Here is a 14889-nt window from a genome sequence, read left to right on the forward strand (position 1 = left end):
GTTAACCTGCCCTTAAAATTCGATTCATTAAATAGCTCTAATATATAATTTTGTTTCCATCACCTATTAGTATTCTTCTCAAATAATCTCCTTTGTTTGTTAGCTCCATCCTTAATTATACTCCATTGATCAAGAAGTTGTAAGCTTATTTATCTTTAATTAAAGGAAATCAGTGATGTTCTTTAAACCAATGAAATTATTGACAAATTTCATCATTCTGTTTGAAATTAAACTTATTTAAATTTCATGTTATTAGACTTTTTAAATCCATATTCCAAAAACTTATATATGTTATTCTAAAAACAATTAGATATGTTCTAAAACCTTGATTTTTAACGTTTTTAAAACTAAATAAAGATTTATTTTGCTACAAAGGCAATACTAACAATAATAATTTAATTTATTTTGAATATAAAGATTACTATAATATTGGGAAAAAAAAAATTAGAAGGCACTAAAGTCACATTTTAACTAGAGCTGATCAAAGGGTGTTTAAGTCCAGGACAAGGGTAAAATAGTTGACTCGCTTGGTTGGGTTGGGTCGGGGCCAATTTTTGGGCCAAAAAGTAACACCGAAACCCAGCATTATTGAAATGTGATTAGTGAGTTTTTGGAACCGGCCTAAAAAACCAAAATGCTTAAAAATATATGTCCATATTGTCCAAGGCTCATGGGAAAAACAAATTAGCCAAAAATTTCTGCTTAAAATTAAATCAGGCCTAAAATGATTAGGTCTAATTTTGACCCAATACTTACATTATGAATCACTTTTCATATTAATTTTATTCAGCCCATGAAATTAAGACAATCAATAAAATTTGTCCAGCTTTTACTTAACCTAAGGGCATCACACCTAGTAAAAGTAAGTATTCACTCACTCCCTATCAACTCTATATAGCATACGCTTGGGGCTTATATAATCATGCATCAAAGGTTTTTTTTTTATTCACGCCTGATAAAACTAAGTAGAAGAGCAACACTTGAGGCTTTATTCTCTCCCTAATTGATAGTCAATCACAACGTGGAAATCACGCTTCAAAAGGTATAATTATGTGATTTCTCTTGTGTTATGCATGTGATCCTGTTTTATGTGCATATGAATGAGATATATGAAATTCCGCTTAGAGTACTTAAATCCCTACAGTGGTATCAGTTAGCCTCTTGCATGAACGCATTTGATCATGATAATAAGATTAATTTAAGGCTTGTGTTCATAATTTTATAATCAATTAAGAGGGAGAATTAATGTAATTATGGGTCAATTATTATTTTAAATGTGATTTAACGTTTGGAATTGATTAAATGTGATTAGAATCTATAGACCATATTAGTTTGTATATAGCATAATAGTAATATCATATATTATAAAATTGTTACATAATAAAATCACTCACCATGCTTGCCTAAACTAAAATTCAAATATTATTAATTAAGGCAACGCAATTCCTAAAAACATATTTTTAATTCGTAATAAGATAATATCATATATTATTCATTATCATCTATAAAATATCACATATTCTAAATTTGGTGTGAGATAGAATCAAACCTTATTGTAATCTGGAAAGATAAATCATATTTATTTTCAATGATTATCCTAACTAATTTAGGAGATTCTATCCTAAATATTAGCTAATTAGATAATTTTAAAATTAAAAATTTTCTAAAATAATTATGGAATAATTATCATTAATGGTAATGATTAATAATTGATTAAATAATTGATTGTCCCATAATTATTTTAGGAAAAAAATTGATCTTAAAATTATTTGATTGACTAGTATTTATGATAGAAACTCCTAAATAAGTTAGGATAATCATGGAGAATAAATATGATTTATCTTTTTAAATTAAAATAAGATTTGATTCTATCTCATACCAAATTAGAATATATGATATTTTATAGATGTTAATAAATAATATACGATATTTAATTACGAATTAAAAACATGAGATATTTTAGGAATAAAAAATATATGATATTTAGGAATTCTGTTGCTTTAATTAAGAAGATACGATAATTTAGTTGAGGCAAGCATGTTGAGTGATTTTATTATGTGTCAATTTTATAATATATGATATTATTATTATGCTATATATAGACTAGTATGACTCATAGATTCTAATCACATTTAATCAATTCCAAACATTAAATCACATTTAAAATAATAATTGACCCATAATTAAATTATTTATCCCTCTTAATAGATTCTAAAATTATGAACATAGACCTCAAAATAATCGTATCATTACGATCAAATGCGTTCATGCAAGAGGCTAAATGATACCACTGTAGGGATTCAAGTACTCTAAGCGGAATTTCATGTATCTCATTCATACGCACATAAAATAGGATCACATGCATAACACAAGAGAAATCACATAATTATACCTTTGAAGCGTGATTTCCACGTTGCGATTGACTATCAATTAGGGAGAGAATAGAGCTCAAAGCGTTGCTCCTCTACTTAGTCCACGGGATTCGAACAAGCCGTCCACCAATGCTATATAGGTCAAATGAAGGAACAATGCACCACAATCACCACCTTTGCGGAAAATCGACCACCACCGGTGCAATGAGGAGTGCGGACGTGAGAGAGAGATAGAGAGAGAGGGGTTGGCTTGTGTTTGCTAATTAGGATTTGTTCTAATGATCACTGAATGTTATGTTCAAGTTCAACTCTAGGCACCCTGTCTATTTATAATCATATTATATTTAAATTAGGAAGCAAAGCCCAAACCCTGCAATGTACAATACTACCTATATAGCCGACCACCTAGAGAGAGAAGGCCCATCATGGGCCTCTTCTTCTTATACTCAATCTAGCCCTTTGTGTGAGCTTATAGGGTCTGTACAATTGGATTTTAGCCTATTTAATAGCCCAAAGATCGTTAGTACCTCTAGCTATGATAAAACGGCGACTCAAATAAACGAACTTCTTTATCTCCATAATTAGATCCATTTATATATCTAGTAATTGCACTTAATGAAGACATAAAACCTTCTATGTTGCACACAAAGTCACAAACGCATTATAGCGTGTATGTCTTAACTGGTTAAGGATATTGAGCTCATTTTAATAACAAGTTACTCGCTAACCATTGGAGAATAAACTAGCTACAAAAGGGAATTGCTTAGCAATGGAGAAGCTCTCACAACTAAACAATTGTCTTCTCTTTACATCTTTATATGTTTTCTATAGAAAAAAAAATAAAAAATAAAAAAAAGACGACAACAACTACAACAACAAATTAACTTTATATTAAATTTACTATTGACGTTAAAATAGGGTTTTTTTTTTTTTTTGTAAAAGTAGTAATGTTATTATCTTTATTTTATTTTATTTTTTGTAAAAAATAAAAAAAACTTTTTTTAATTTTTAATTGAAAGGGCACATTTTTTATTTTGTGAAATGGCGACCAGAAACACAAAACAAACAAAACAAAAAAAAAAGTTGCATGTATGTGGTGGAAGGAGTAGCAAGACTTAAGATGGATAAAAGAGAAATTAAGTAATTGGAAAATGGCAAACAAATACTGAGTATTCATGTAATATATTGCGTTTATTAAAAGCTGCACCTCGTCTGGTCTTTCTGGGTAGTTACTTATACCCAGTAATAACATGATCACAATGCACGAGAAAAGAAAGATATAATCAAATTAAAATTTTCTTTTAGAATGCTAATTCAATTTTCTTTCTCCACAATGGTTAGAAAAAAGGAGCAATTTGTACAAATCGCTTCCCACCCGCAGAAAGCAATTACCTAAATCTAAATTCTAATAGCATCGGAAGTTTAGTCCAGACAAGCAAATCTGAATTGTGCACCTACAGCAGATTTGTACGCATTGTGCCATCTGACCCTACAAATGAAAGTATGTTCTTAGCATTGCATTTACAATTCTAAAGATAAGGCGATTCAATCATATTATTCAAAAAATTAGCAACAATCACCAACAGCACGAGACTTCAATAGGAGTTGGGGGCCCGGGGGGGGGGGGTGAGGGGTGGGGTTGAGAGTAATCACAACAAGTCCAAGCAATAGCATTGGAAAGAAACCAAGTTGAAACACATACCATAGTATGAGCATTAGATGGCTTCAATGCACAAAGGCACAGCACTAATACTTGGGCTGGATTCTAGTACAGAAACAAAATAGCAGTCAGTAAACAGAAACTGGACACTTTAAAAGAACATGATTTAATCATATATAATACCTTCTACTTCTGTTCGCAGCCAATCTTGTGTGCATATCAAAGCCTGCACAGTATCTGAACTTAGAGAGCTACGATACTGGTCCAGAACCCTGCCTCCAGTTCTGAAAGCTAGCTCAGATGTGACAGTTGACATGGGAACCCCAAGAACATCTTGGGCCATCATGGAAAGGATAGGATATCTTGGCGTATGAACTTTCCACCATGTAAAAATATTGAAATCATAATTACGAGGAAAGACTGGTTCCTCCAAATATTTATCCAAGTCTGAAACAGAATTTTTACCCTGTGAAGTTTCATGCAGGAATTTGTCAAAGCCTTTTAATCTATCCCTAGAGTCACTCCCCATACCACTGGAACTACTTCCAACACCATGATCAAATGAAACTGATGTAGAACCAATCATATATTCGTTGAAAAGCTCCCTGACCCCATCAGAGACTTCTTTAATGTGGTCATCTGCACTACTACCATAAATTTCCTGGTAGTAATACTGCACCAATGGCATCTTGAACCTGGGATCTAAGATAGCTGCTATGGCTAATGACAAACTGCATTTATTCCAATAAATTTCAAACTTAGATTTCATTTTCAGAGCCATAGATCTGACAAATTCATCAGAGCTCTTACACCACTCAATAAGCTGTAAATGAGCATCACAAATTTCCGGGAAGTATATGTTCGATGTAGGAGATTTATTGCTGGTAATGGAAGTGGTTATCTCAACAAAAAGCTTCAAGAAGCCCATAATAGAGTTCATCCATTCCCACTCTTCTTCCGATAAACCTACTGTATAGGCAGAATCATGTTCCTGCAATAGAGAGAAAGCGGCTCTGTATGTTAGTGCTGTTTCAAGCATCACAGATGTCGAGTTCCACCGTGTAGGACAGTCAGCTAGTAGATTCTTCTGATTATCTATTCCAGCTTGTTGGGCTAATTCGTTGAACTTCCCCTGCATTGTTTGCGTACTTTTCACATAACAAATACTTTCTCTAATCTTGTGTATCACCTCACTTAGTACTTCCATAGTATCTTCAACCAGCAACTTCAGAGCATGTGCTGCACATCGCACATCGAACAGCTTACCATCACTAAGAAGAGGCCTATTTTGAGATAAATGGTCTTTAATTCTGGAAACAATATCATCACTGGTGAAAAGATCACCAAATGTCATGGAAAAAAGGCGCCTCTCTATGTCCCAATCCATCAGACATTTGATAACCACTTCAGAGTGTATATCTTCAGTATGAGCAGCATCAATCATGATAAAATTTAGTATCTTCTTCTGCAATTTCCATTCTTCATCAATGTAGTGGGCCGTAAGACACAAGTATCTAGCATTCTCAGGTGAATTCCACAAATCAACAGCAACACTAATCCTGCCACTTAGTTTGCCTATGGTCCCATAAACTTTCTTCTTCTCCTTCTCATATATGGTAATGCAGTCCAGCTCAAGTGAACTGTTTGTTGCAATATCAAACATTGGCTGTAAATTTTTCACAAAAACTTTGAAGCCAATATGGTCAACCATGGCCAAAGGATAACCATGTAATATGATCATCTTAGCAAGATCCATCCTACTTCGCTCTTGGTCAAACTTTGTACTCCCAATAGAAATAACCTCTTCCCTTTTAGGCCCTGGCTCAAACTTAATAGCGGCAACTGGAATATGTTCATTCTTTGGCTGCCCTTCTTCAAAGTTATAGCTTGTAAGAGTTACGGTGGTATCCTTCTTCCTTCTCTTAGCAAGCAGCTGAGAAACATCATAATTGGATCGCTTCAAACATCGCATCAAATGATTTCTCAAATGTGTTGTTCCACTATTACTTGACCCACTTAGCCTCTTATTACAATGTACACAAACAGCATAACATATATCAGCCTTCTTTACTCTTTCAAAGTGATTCCAGACGACCGATGTCAACCGCTTCGGTTTTTTAATCACTGTCTCACTAGTTATCTCCATCACATGGGCAGTAGGGCTAGGTGTCAATATCTGCAGAACAAAATTCAAAAGGAAAATGATTTCAATGGATTGATACAGCCTAGTAATAAAAACAAAACACGTAGAACCATATAAACCCTAGTTGTTATTTATATATGTATAAAAAAAAAAGCTCCGGATCTAGCTAAAAAATTTCACAAATTTCATATGAAAACCATTAAAGGCATGAATATTCTCCCTCACCCCCCCCCCCCCTCTCCCCCAACACGCACGCACACACAACAATGCAACAATTGCTGTAAAAATGTTACAGGAAAAAAAATAATAATAGAATAATAAAAAAAATCACCATTGTTGTGTTAGTGCTACTATACGTCCATACCAATGGAAATTAAAATGCCATCTTTCCAAACAAAGCAAGCAATGTACTTTTTAATTTACTAGCTTTACTCTTTTTTTTCTTTTTTTTTTCTTTTTTTTAAATACGGAGCTATAGGCCTGTAGCATGCTCCCCCTGTTATTTGTTGTTGTTGTAATTTACTAACTTTGCTTGTTTGAAAATTTCTTCTTAAATCTACACTCGTTAAACTTACCATGTTTAGACAATGGACCACCACTTTACTCTCACATACACTGCATGCATGTCACTATCACAACTCACCTTTTCCCTCACATAATGTATGGGATACATTGGTATTGATGTAAAGCCAAGTGAGCAAATTATAAGCAAATGGAGGAAATTGTGAAGAATTAATGCTGTTAATTAATTTATTCACTAAAAAGCAAAACAGAAGAAAAGACAGCAACCTGAAAATTTCAATATCATTTGCAATATCAAGTTAGCCATGATGAGTTTTAAGGGGTTGCAAAGGGCTCAGAACTAAAGCTACTCTAGCAACATGCTGCATTTGTAAAAAGTCCCATGTCTGTATATAGGTTAACTCCTGGGCAATCTGGTTAGGTTATAGGTTACGAAGAGCTACCACATTATATCAATATGTCAATGCCAAAAACAAGGCTCCTGCTTAGGGGAAAGATCAGATATAAAATGACTTACTCATCATAGTCAGTATATGTCAATGCCTACAACAAGGCTCCAGCCTAGGGGAAGGATCAAATGTAAATGCCTTATTCATCATAGTCAATATGTCAATGCTAACAACAAGGCTCCAGCCTAGGGGAAAGATCAGAGGTAAATGCGTTACTCATCATAGAACTATAAAAAGACTTAAGAAGAATAATGTAATCCCAAACACTATTGCTAAATATAATGTGAAACATCTGATATTGTCAAACTCATTTTCTTCAGCAAAAGGAAATCCAGGTTAAGGGAGATGCATAGACAATTACATAACAGCCTCGCTGGTAAATCCAAAGACATTAAGAATGGTCAGGACTCAGGAGTGATAAAATAGAGTCAATGTAAATGATAAACCCAACTCAAACCACCACATAGGCACTGATAGTAAGATAATGTGAAGGCTGAAGGACATATTTGCAATGGTATAATTCAAAAGGCAAGCATAAGTCTTTAGCTACCTGTCTACCAGTCTACCTCCAGGGGACTTAATAATACCAATTAATCTATTTCGGATTAGAACAAGCATGCAACCATACCAGCACATAAACAGCTATCCCAACAGCATAACCATATTCAAAATAAGGAATGCTTCTCATGGAGTATAGATCGACATACACCTTTACAAAAGACGCATTCTGATACAAGTACAATGGTGCAAATAACATTAATATTTAGCACCATAGAACATAATATAGGTTGCACGGAAACGAGGAAACGGGAATCGAGGAACGAATATTATCAGATTATGAGAAATGGAGAAACAAAAAAATAATAAATAAATAAAGATATTTACTTAGAATAAAATACCAATTGATTAGGACCAAACTTTTTCTCTTTTCTAAAAAATTGTCTTCTAATACAATGTCCCCACTATCATTCATATTTCTCTTCTTTCAAGCAATAAGAATATATATGCAGACAATTAAAGATCATCAATTGCGAATAAAAACTAAAATTTGTTCATCATAATAAGACAAAGTAGTTTAGGCTTTTCCTCCAACTCCTAATATTCTACATACGGCCATACGGGAGTCACGCAGATGAACAATGACGATAACGGTAATTTGTAAGATTTCCCTTTTTTCTCAAATTAAAACAAAAATAAACCCCAAATCACCAAGGTTTAATTGCTTTTTTAAAGGAAAAACGCTTTTTTATACCCTTGATAAAGTTTCCCCAAGGTTTCCAAACTTTCAAATGGTGTGACACGTTTCACAAAGCCAGGAAACTTTCAAATGCGTTTCGAAACGCGTTTCAAAACGTAAAACGTTTCTGAAACGATACGCCGATGAATTTTCACGTTTCCATGCATCATAGAACATAATTGAGAGCCTATTTATGTCATCTTTACCAAAGAAGGTACGCATCACCCACAGCCCAAAAAGTGGAGAGTTATCTAGACAAACTACAAAATAGCCTTCCATCAAAAGTAAACAACATTCAAATATGAGAATTAGTAAGTGCCACAAGCAGAGTATATGAAGACATATACAGCCCTATGGGCCAGTTTAGGCTCTAGAGGTTGTCTTTGTAAGAACTCCTATAATCCTGTTAGCCATATGATTAAGAAAATCCTTCAAACATAAATAAACAGCCAACAGGAAGGCGTCTTTAAAAAACTAGGAGTCTGGTTTATCAACTCTCTGTATTCCTTAAAAAATTAATACATGATACAATTCAAATAAAAAAGGCTACCATCAAAACATTCTAACACTTCACCCTTAAGATATACTAGTACTAAGCAAAAATCACGACAAAGCATCAAAGCTTAAGCCAGGCAAAAGATTGGTAACAAAGAAGAAAAGAAGAGATTTCGTTTTTTTATCACAATAATATTTGTTAAAGACTTCTAATTTTACGAATCAATGGTTCCCACCTCATAAAAATGGATTTATTTAAATGGTTAGCAAAACCATTAAAACCAAATTGCCTACTGTTGGCAAATTGAAATTTTTTTCACATACACAAGTATTAGGAATGCTAATTCCTCCAAAAAGAGTAAAAAAAAAAAAAAAAGGAATCTTGATTCAAGTTATCAAACTAAATTTTCAAGCATATCAAGGACAAATCTAATATTTCCTCAATGGGGAAGTAGTAATTTCTTCGTTTCCAAGAGAATTAACCAAAACTAACACAAAGTAAATACAATACAAATATGTTTTCCTATCAAAATCTTCAGTGAGTTAAAATTGATTTAATAGAGACATGAAAACACAATAAACCTCATATAATTAAAAGCTACAATGATGGTACGCAATTTGGTTATGATTCTAAGATCTACCACAACTCCTGTGTCATCATTTTTTCAAATCAATAAACAAATATGCATATCAAATAATACAGTAAAATAAAATAATTAGCAATGTTTACCCTCCATTGACCTACACTTGTACTCCAATATCAAAGAAATGCCCATACTAGGGAAACGAATTCATTGAAACCTAAAAAGAAAGAGTCAACTAAATGTGCAAAATAAGCCCAAGGAGATTCCTCTAAGTTCATGTATGTAGTACTACTTGCTAAAAGCAATAAAAAGTATATAACAATCAAGAGGTTTTATATCAAAAAATGTGGAGGGAATGGAAGGGGCAGAGAGGAGGGAAAGGATGGGATCTATTTACCGTTATATAGACAATAATTGGACTGGACTAAGGAAAGGGGGAAAAGGATTAGAAGTAAACAAATCCTCATTTCTTATCAAACAATACATGTACTGATACACCCTGATTGGAAAGTGGGAATTGGATCTTACAGCAGCAACAACTGTGGCATTCGAAGCACCTAGCAATTAGCAGGGGTACAACCCAAATGCTCCACATTCCACCTGTGTTGACAAAATGGTGCAGTTGTATTGTCTCTGTTTGCTGTCCAGACATGTTAGTTAACAAATCTAATTTTACTTGTTCTAGCTCAAGTATCATACCAATTTAATTAAGGTGCAAGTCATTCCAAGGGTGGGCTAGTAAAACATGGTTAATAAGGTAGGGATCTAACTATTGTCACTTTCTTTTGTTGGAGCACTAATCAAGGCTGATATCATTTGGGATAGCAAGAATTGTTTTACAAAAGATTAAATTTCACTTCCCAATTCTTCAATTTCTTTTCTCCCTTTCCATCTCCCAATGACTCAATTGTGATCCAAATAACGAAAAAATGAATTCCTTCCTTCTCCCCTTTACCCCTAAACCCTTCTATCTACTCATCTACCTCTCATATAACCTTTTATAATCTATCTCTCTCTCTCTCTCACTCAGCTCACCTTCCTTCAAAATTTAGACCCATCCTAAGATATGTCAGGAGGGTAGGCACACAGGAAGACAAAGCCCATTTTATTGTTTTCCATCCTAACACAGAATGGTCAGAAACAGATTCATGCCAAAATAAATTGAATGATTGGCCATGTTAATCATCAAACTTCATAACGTATCAGGGGGGTTAGAATCTAACCTAATACACCATTTTCTCATCCAACAAAATGACCTAATCCAGTTGACTTATAAATTTCTAGGGCTTTTTTTTAGTTATTTTCTCTACTAAAATTTTTTTCTCAAATCTTGTTCAAGTATTATATTAAAAGGCCATCGTTTCAAGTTCCATTTTTGTATTTTAATTTTTCCCTCGTTTTTTGTTCTTTTGTTTAGATTTTTGGTATGAATAAGTTGATTTTTGATTTGGTCATGTGTGGTTTTCTAAAGTTTTTTTTTGGTGGCTGTAAGAATTTGACTTGTGCATTTGTGTTGATGTGCGACTCTAATTGTGCAATTAGGCATTTTTTGTATTGTGGTTCTTTTCATCTTCAAGTATTAAAATGTCAGATCAAGTTCTCTCACTTGACCTCTAATCCAACACTGCCAATATTTCCTCCAGAGCTCAAATTTCTTATTCAATCAAATTCATAGATTATATATAGTAATTAATTCAATGAAACAAAACTTTATTATGCCCTTTATTGCCCTTTTCTACTCTGCTCCCTCCTTAAAAAGACAAATCACCCCAAAACATATTATTCAATCAATACTCCTTCCACCCCTTATCTACACGCCTACTCTCCTTTTTGGGGGTTTCAAAACTATATGCCTATATTTCTATCTAAAGAATGTACTTTTTAACAATATTCCCTTTTATTGATGAGTTGTCATCAATTTTCTTTTATTTTTTTTGTACTTTTGACATCATTTCTAACACTTTCTCTCTCTATCTCTTCAATAATTACCAACTACATTTTCTTTCTCTCTATCCCTCTCTAACCTCACATGCACATTTGCACTTCCCAATTATGGGTTTTAAGGAATCTTTAAGTTCTTTAATTCCCGTGAAAATGGCAAATAGGCATGTAGATAAGGGACGGAGGGAGTAACATATTGGAAAGAGGATAATATGATTATTCAACTACAATTAAGCAGAGGGCATAGACTAATCAGACATATAACAACAACAAAACAAAGTCAACAAAAAACCCAATAGAATATGTTTAACAACAAGATTTCAACAGTAAAATCATCCTATCAGGCAAAATCCATAATCCTCACATGTGACTAAGATAGTAAAAATCAACAAAAAAATTCAAATAAAAATAGAAAATATACAAAATAGATAAGTGGAGAAAATACATGACAAAAGATGGTTGAAAGCAGTGGTGGAACCAGGACTTAAAGAGTGGTAGGGCACCACTGATTGCGTACTAAATAAATCAAAAATAAACATAAAAAGTAATAATCTTTCATACAAACTAAAAAAATTGTGTGATGGAGGGAATTTTGCTGACATGCTTGCAATCGAGGAGTTTTCTGTTCACTATCATGGAGTTCTGTATTTCAAATTTCGCTTGAAGTAGAGGAGGATTAAAGAGAGTATTTCTTTTCACAAACAAGAATATAACATTTTAGAAAGTCAAATCCACCCTATTTTACATCTTCACTCTGATATTTATTCATTGGCTTTGGTGTTTGGTTAAGATTAAATAATCCGGTTTCATCAAACACACAATGTGATAACACTGTAAAACATCAATTACTGCAGACTTCCAATTAATTTATATCAAATAATGAACTAATTCTTGTCAATTAATAATGATAACAATCAAAATGCAGATAATCTCAATTCCGATTCCAATTCTACCCGTCCCTGTGCCAAAACGGCGGGGCGACCGCCTGGGTTTAGGGAGAAAAGATCCAATTTTATACTTTCATCCTAACATATAAGGGTTATAAATAAAATCTTGCAACACACTAGCAACCAAATTTGATTCAATTATCAAATTAGGCTCCAAAATCACATAAAATTCTTCTCGCTTAAGAGTATCAACAAAATTGCTCACTAAAATCATTCATAGCTCAGTAATTACAAGCAATAAATTGTTCAATAATACAGCTTAGAAGAACCCCTAAATTGACTATACTGACAATTAAATTAACGACAAACCCTAGATTATGAAATTGAAATTCGATTATAGAAAGGAAAAAAGGAAAAAGTAGCTTACCGCAGAAGCTGGTTCAATGATGAAGAGAGCTCGAAATACGCTTCAATGGAGAACTCGAAATACGCTTCAATGGAGGAGAGAGAGAAAGAGAGGTGCAGCGTAGAAGTGAAAAGCTTCAAAGGGGCCAAAAAAACATAAAAATGAAAATATAGATTAATGGCACGACATGTAATGTAACAGTTAGATCTAAATATTATCAACGGTGAAACTTCATTTTATCTACTACGTATTTTATTTTTATTTTATTTTTTTTTTATTTTTTTTTTGGGTGAATAGAGAAAGGATTACATAGATGAATGATGATAAATTATCCATCAATACATAAGGAGCAATGTCACACTTGCTCATGGCCAAACGGAAAAAGTTTTGCAAGATGATGGGCTATAAAATTGTCCTCTCTTTATATATGAGACTATCTAACAGATATAAAAGACGAGCAATACTATAAAATGTCATCAAGCACTGTGTCAAATCGAAAGGAAAACAACACTCTTGTTCAGCCTTTTTACGAGGAGTTGGCAGTCAGTTTCAAGGATGATTCCCTTTCATACCCATATATGTGGCCAAGTCTAGGAGCCAGCTCCATGCGGTGACTAGTGAGCTCGACAAATGCGTGTTGCAGAATGCACTACAAAATGTGGCCTTCATGATCCCTAGCTATTGCCCCCCAAGCCCTCCCATCCCTCAGTTGACAAAGAAGCATATGTAATATGTATTAATCTTAATAAAATCGGGAAGGGGAGGCTGCCAAACTTTCGAACTTTCTTTCTCTTTTGTTGCGGCTGCTAAATACTTGCCATGTTCTTTTACCAACATGGGCATACATTCTAAAGAGGACACCATTTGGGGTAACTATATTATCAAACACCTTGTGATTGTGCTCACCCCAAATGCATCGGGCCAAAAAAGCCCCTTTATGTCTCGTAATTGCATCCAATCTCCTTCAATTTTCCACCATATCGCACAAATTTCACCCTTACATTAGTTAGTCATACTCGCACAACCATAGTCTTCCCAAAGCTCTCTGGTCTTCAGGAAATCAAGTATAGCAAGCTCAACACTTTCTCTTACGCTTTGGCACCAAGGGCGCCCAACTGATTCCATGTGGCGCCTATGTAAAAGATCACGCACAAGGAGAGTATTTGCGCATAACCTCCACAAGAAGTGCCATACTTTTGGAGAGACATCCAAAGACCATATATCAACAAAAGCTTATGAAAATCATCCATGTTACGTTTCTACTTACCCAACATATAAGTTGTTTTAACTGTATGCTCGATATTCATTGATTAAGCCCACGTTATGTCATTTTGCAACTCAATATTGCTCAAAGTGATGGAGAGAATGCTTTTGAAATCTCGTTCATTGAAATACTCTTCAATCAAGCTCACATTCTTGTCCTTTGTATCGAAGTCAATAAGATATTGGACCTTGCCTTGTCAATCTTAGCCACCCTTTCACTAGTTGCTAAACAACCACAATAATCCGATCCGCAAGCCACGAGTCACTTCAAACATCAAAATTGGAACCATTCCCCACCCTCCACATCATTCCATCCTCAATTAAATATCTAGACCCCAATATAGTCCTCCAAGATAAACTACTAACGAAGCTCAAAGAAAAGAGTAATTCGGGAAATACTTTGCCTTCATCACCCTTTCAAGAAGAGAGTTAGGTACTTCAATAATTCTTTACCATTGTCTTCAAGAAGAACATAACATCGTTAAACACATAATATAAGCTCAATTCTTCCAGTGGAGCATCAGTTTGGAAGTCTTTTGACCCCACAAAAACTTGGCCATGGCTGAGTGAATTGTTTGAATAATGAATAATGGGATTTTATAGACCCCCATAAGGTAGAACTAATATAAAATAATATTTAAGTTACCATATATATTGAATAATGAATTCCGCTACTCAATAATAGTTACTATACATAAATAAAATGGTACTTCTTATTATAAAACCACAAATTTCAAAATAATTGTAACTAATCAACATTTGTATTTTACTTAGTTTGCTATAACTTTTTTTTTAAAAAAAAAAGTCCAAAAACTAGTCAAACATTAAAGGGCTTTAATTTATGATTTTAAACAAAAAATAATTGATTTAACCGCCCAAGATCATTTTTTAAAAGGTTATGGACTGAAGGAGACCAGACCGAGTACTCGT

General features: G+C 33.8%; 1 protein-coding gene across 3 annotated transcripts; it reads right to left on the reverse strand.

Moving 5' to 3' along the window:
- Positions 1–3516: 3516 nt before the first annotated feature.
- On the reverse strand, positions 3517–13210 carry LOC110694092 (zinc finger BED domain-containing protein RICESLEEPER 1-like). 3 transcript variants are annotated; one of them, XM_021871250.1, is made up of 5 exons: positions 12718–13210; positions 7215–7331; positions 4216–6208; positions 4075–4137; positions 3517–3861 (listed from the first exon to the last, which is right to left on the reverse strand). In XM_021871250.1, the coding sequence occupies exons 3-4, from the start codon at positions 6176–6178 to the stop codon at positions 4088–4090; spliced, it is 2013 nt and encodes a 670-aa protein (XP_021726942.1). In that variant the 5' UTR covers positions 6179–6208; positions 7215–7331; positions 12718–13210; the 3' UTR covers positions 3517–3861; positions 4075–4087. The 3 variants fall into 3 exon arrangements, with proteins under 3 accessions (XP_021726942.1, XP_021726943.1, XP_021726941.1); XM_021871251.1 differs by lacking the exon at positions 7215–7331 and adding an exon at positions 9991–10102; XM_021871249.1 differs by lacking the exon at positions 7215–7331 and having other exon boundaries at positions 12718–13206.
- Positions 13211–14889: the final 1679 nt, after the last annotated feature.

The sequence above is a fragment of the Chenopodium quinoa genome, unplaced genomic scaffold (assembly GCF_001683475.1).
Source record: "Chenopodium quinoa cultivar QQ74 unplaced genomic scaffold, ASM168347v1, whole genome shotgun sequence".
Taxonomy (NCBI): Eukaryota; Viridiplantae; Streptophyta; class Magnoliopsida; order Caryophyllales; family Amaranthaceae; genus Chenopodium; species Chenopodium quinoa.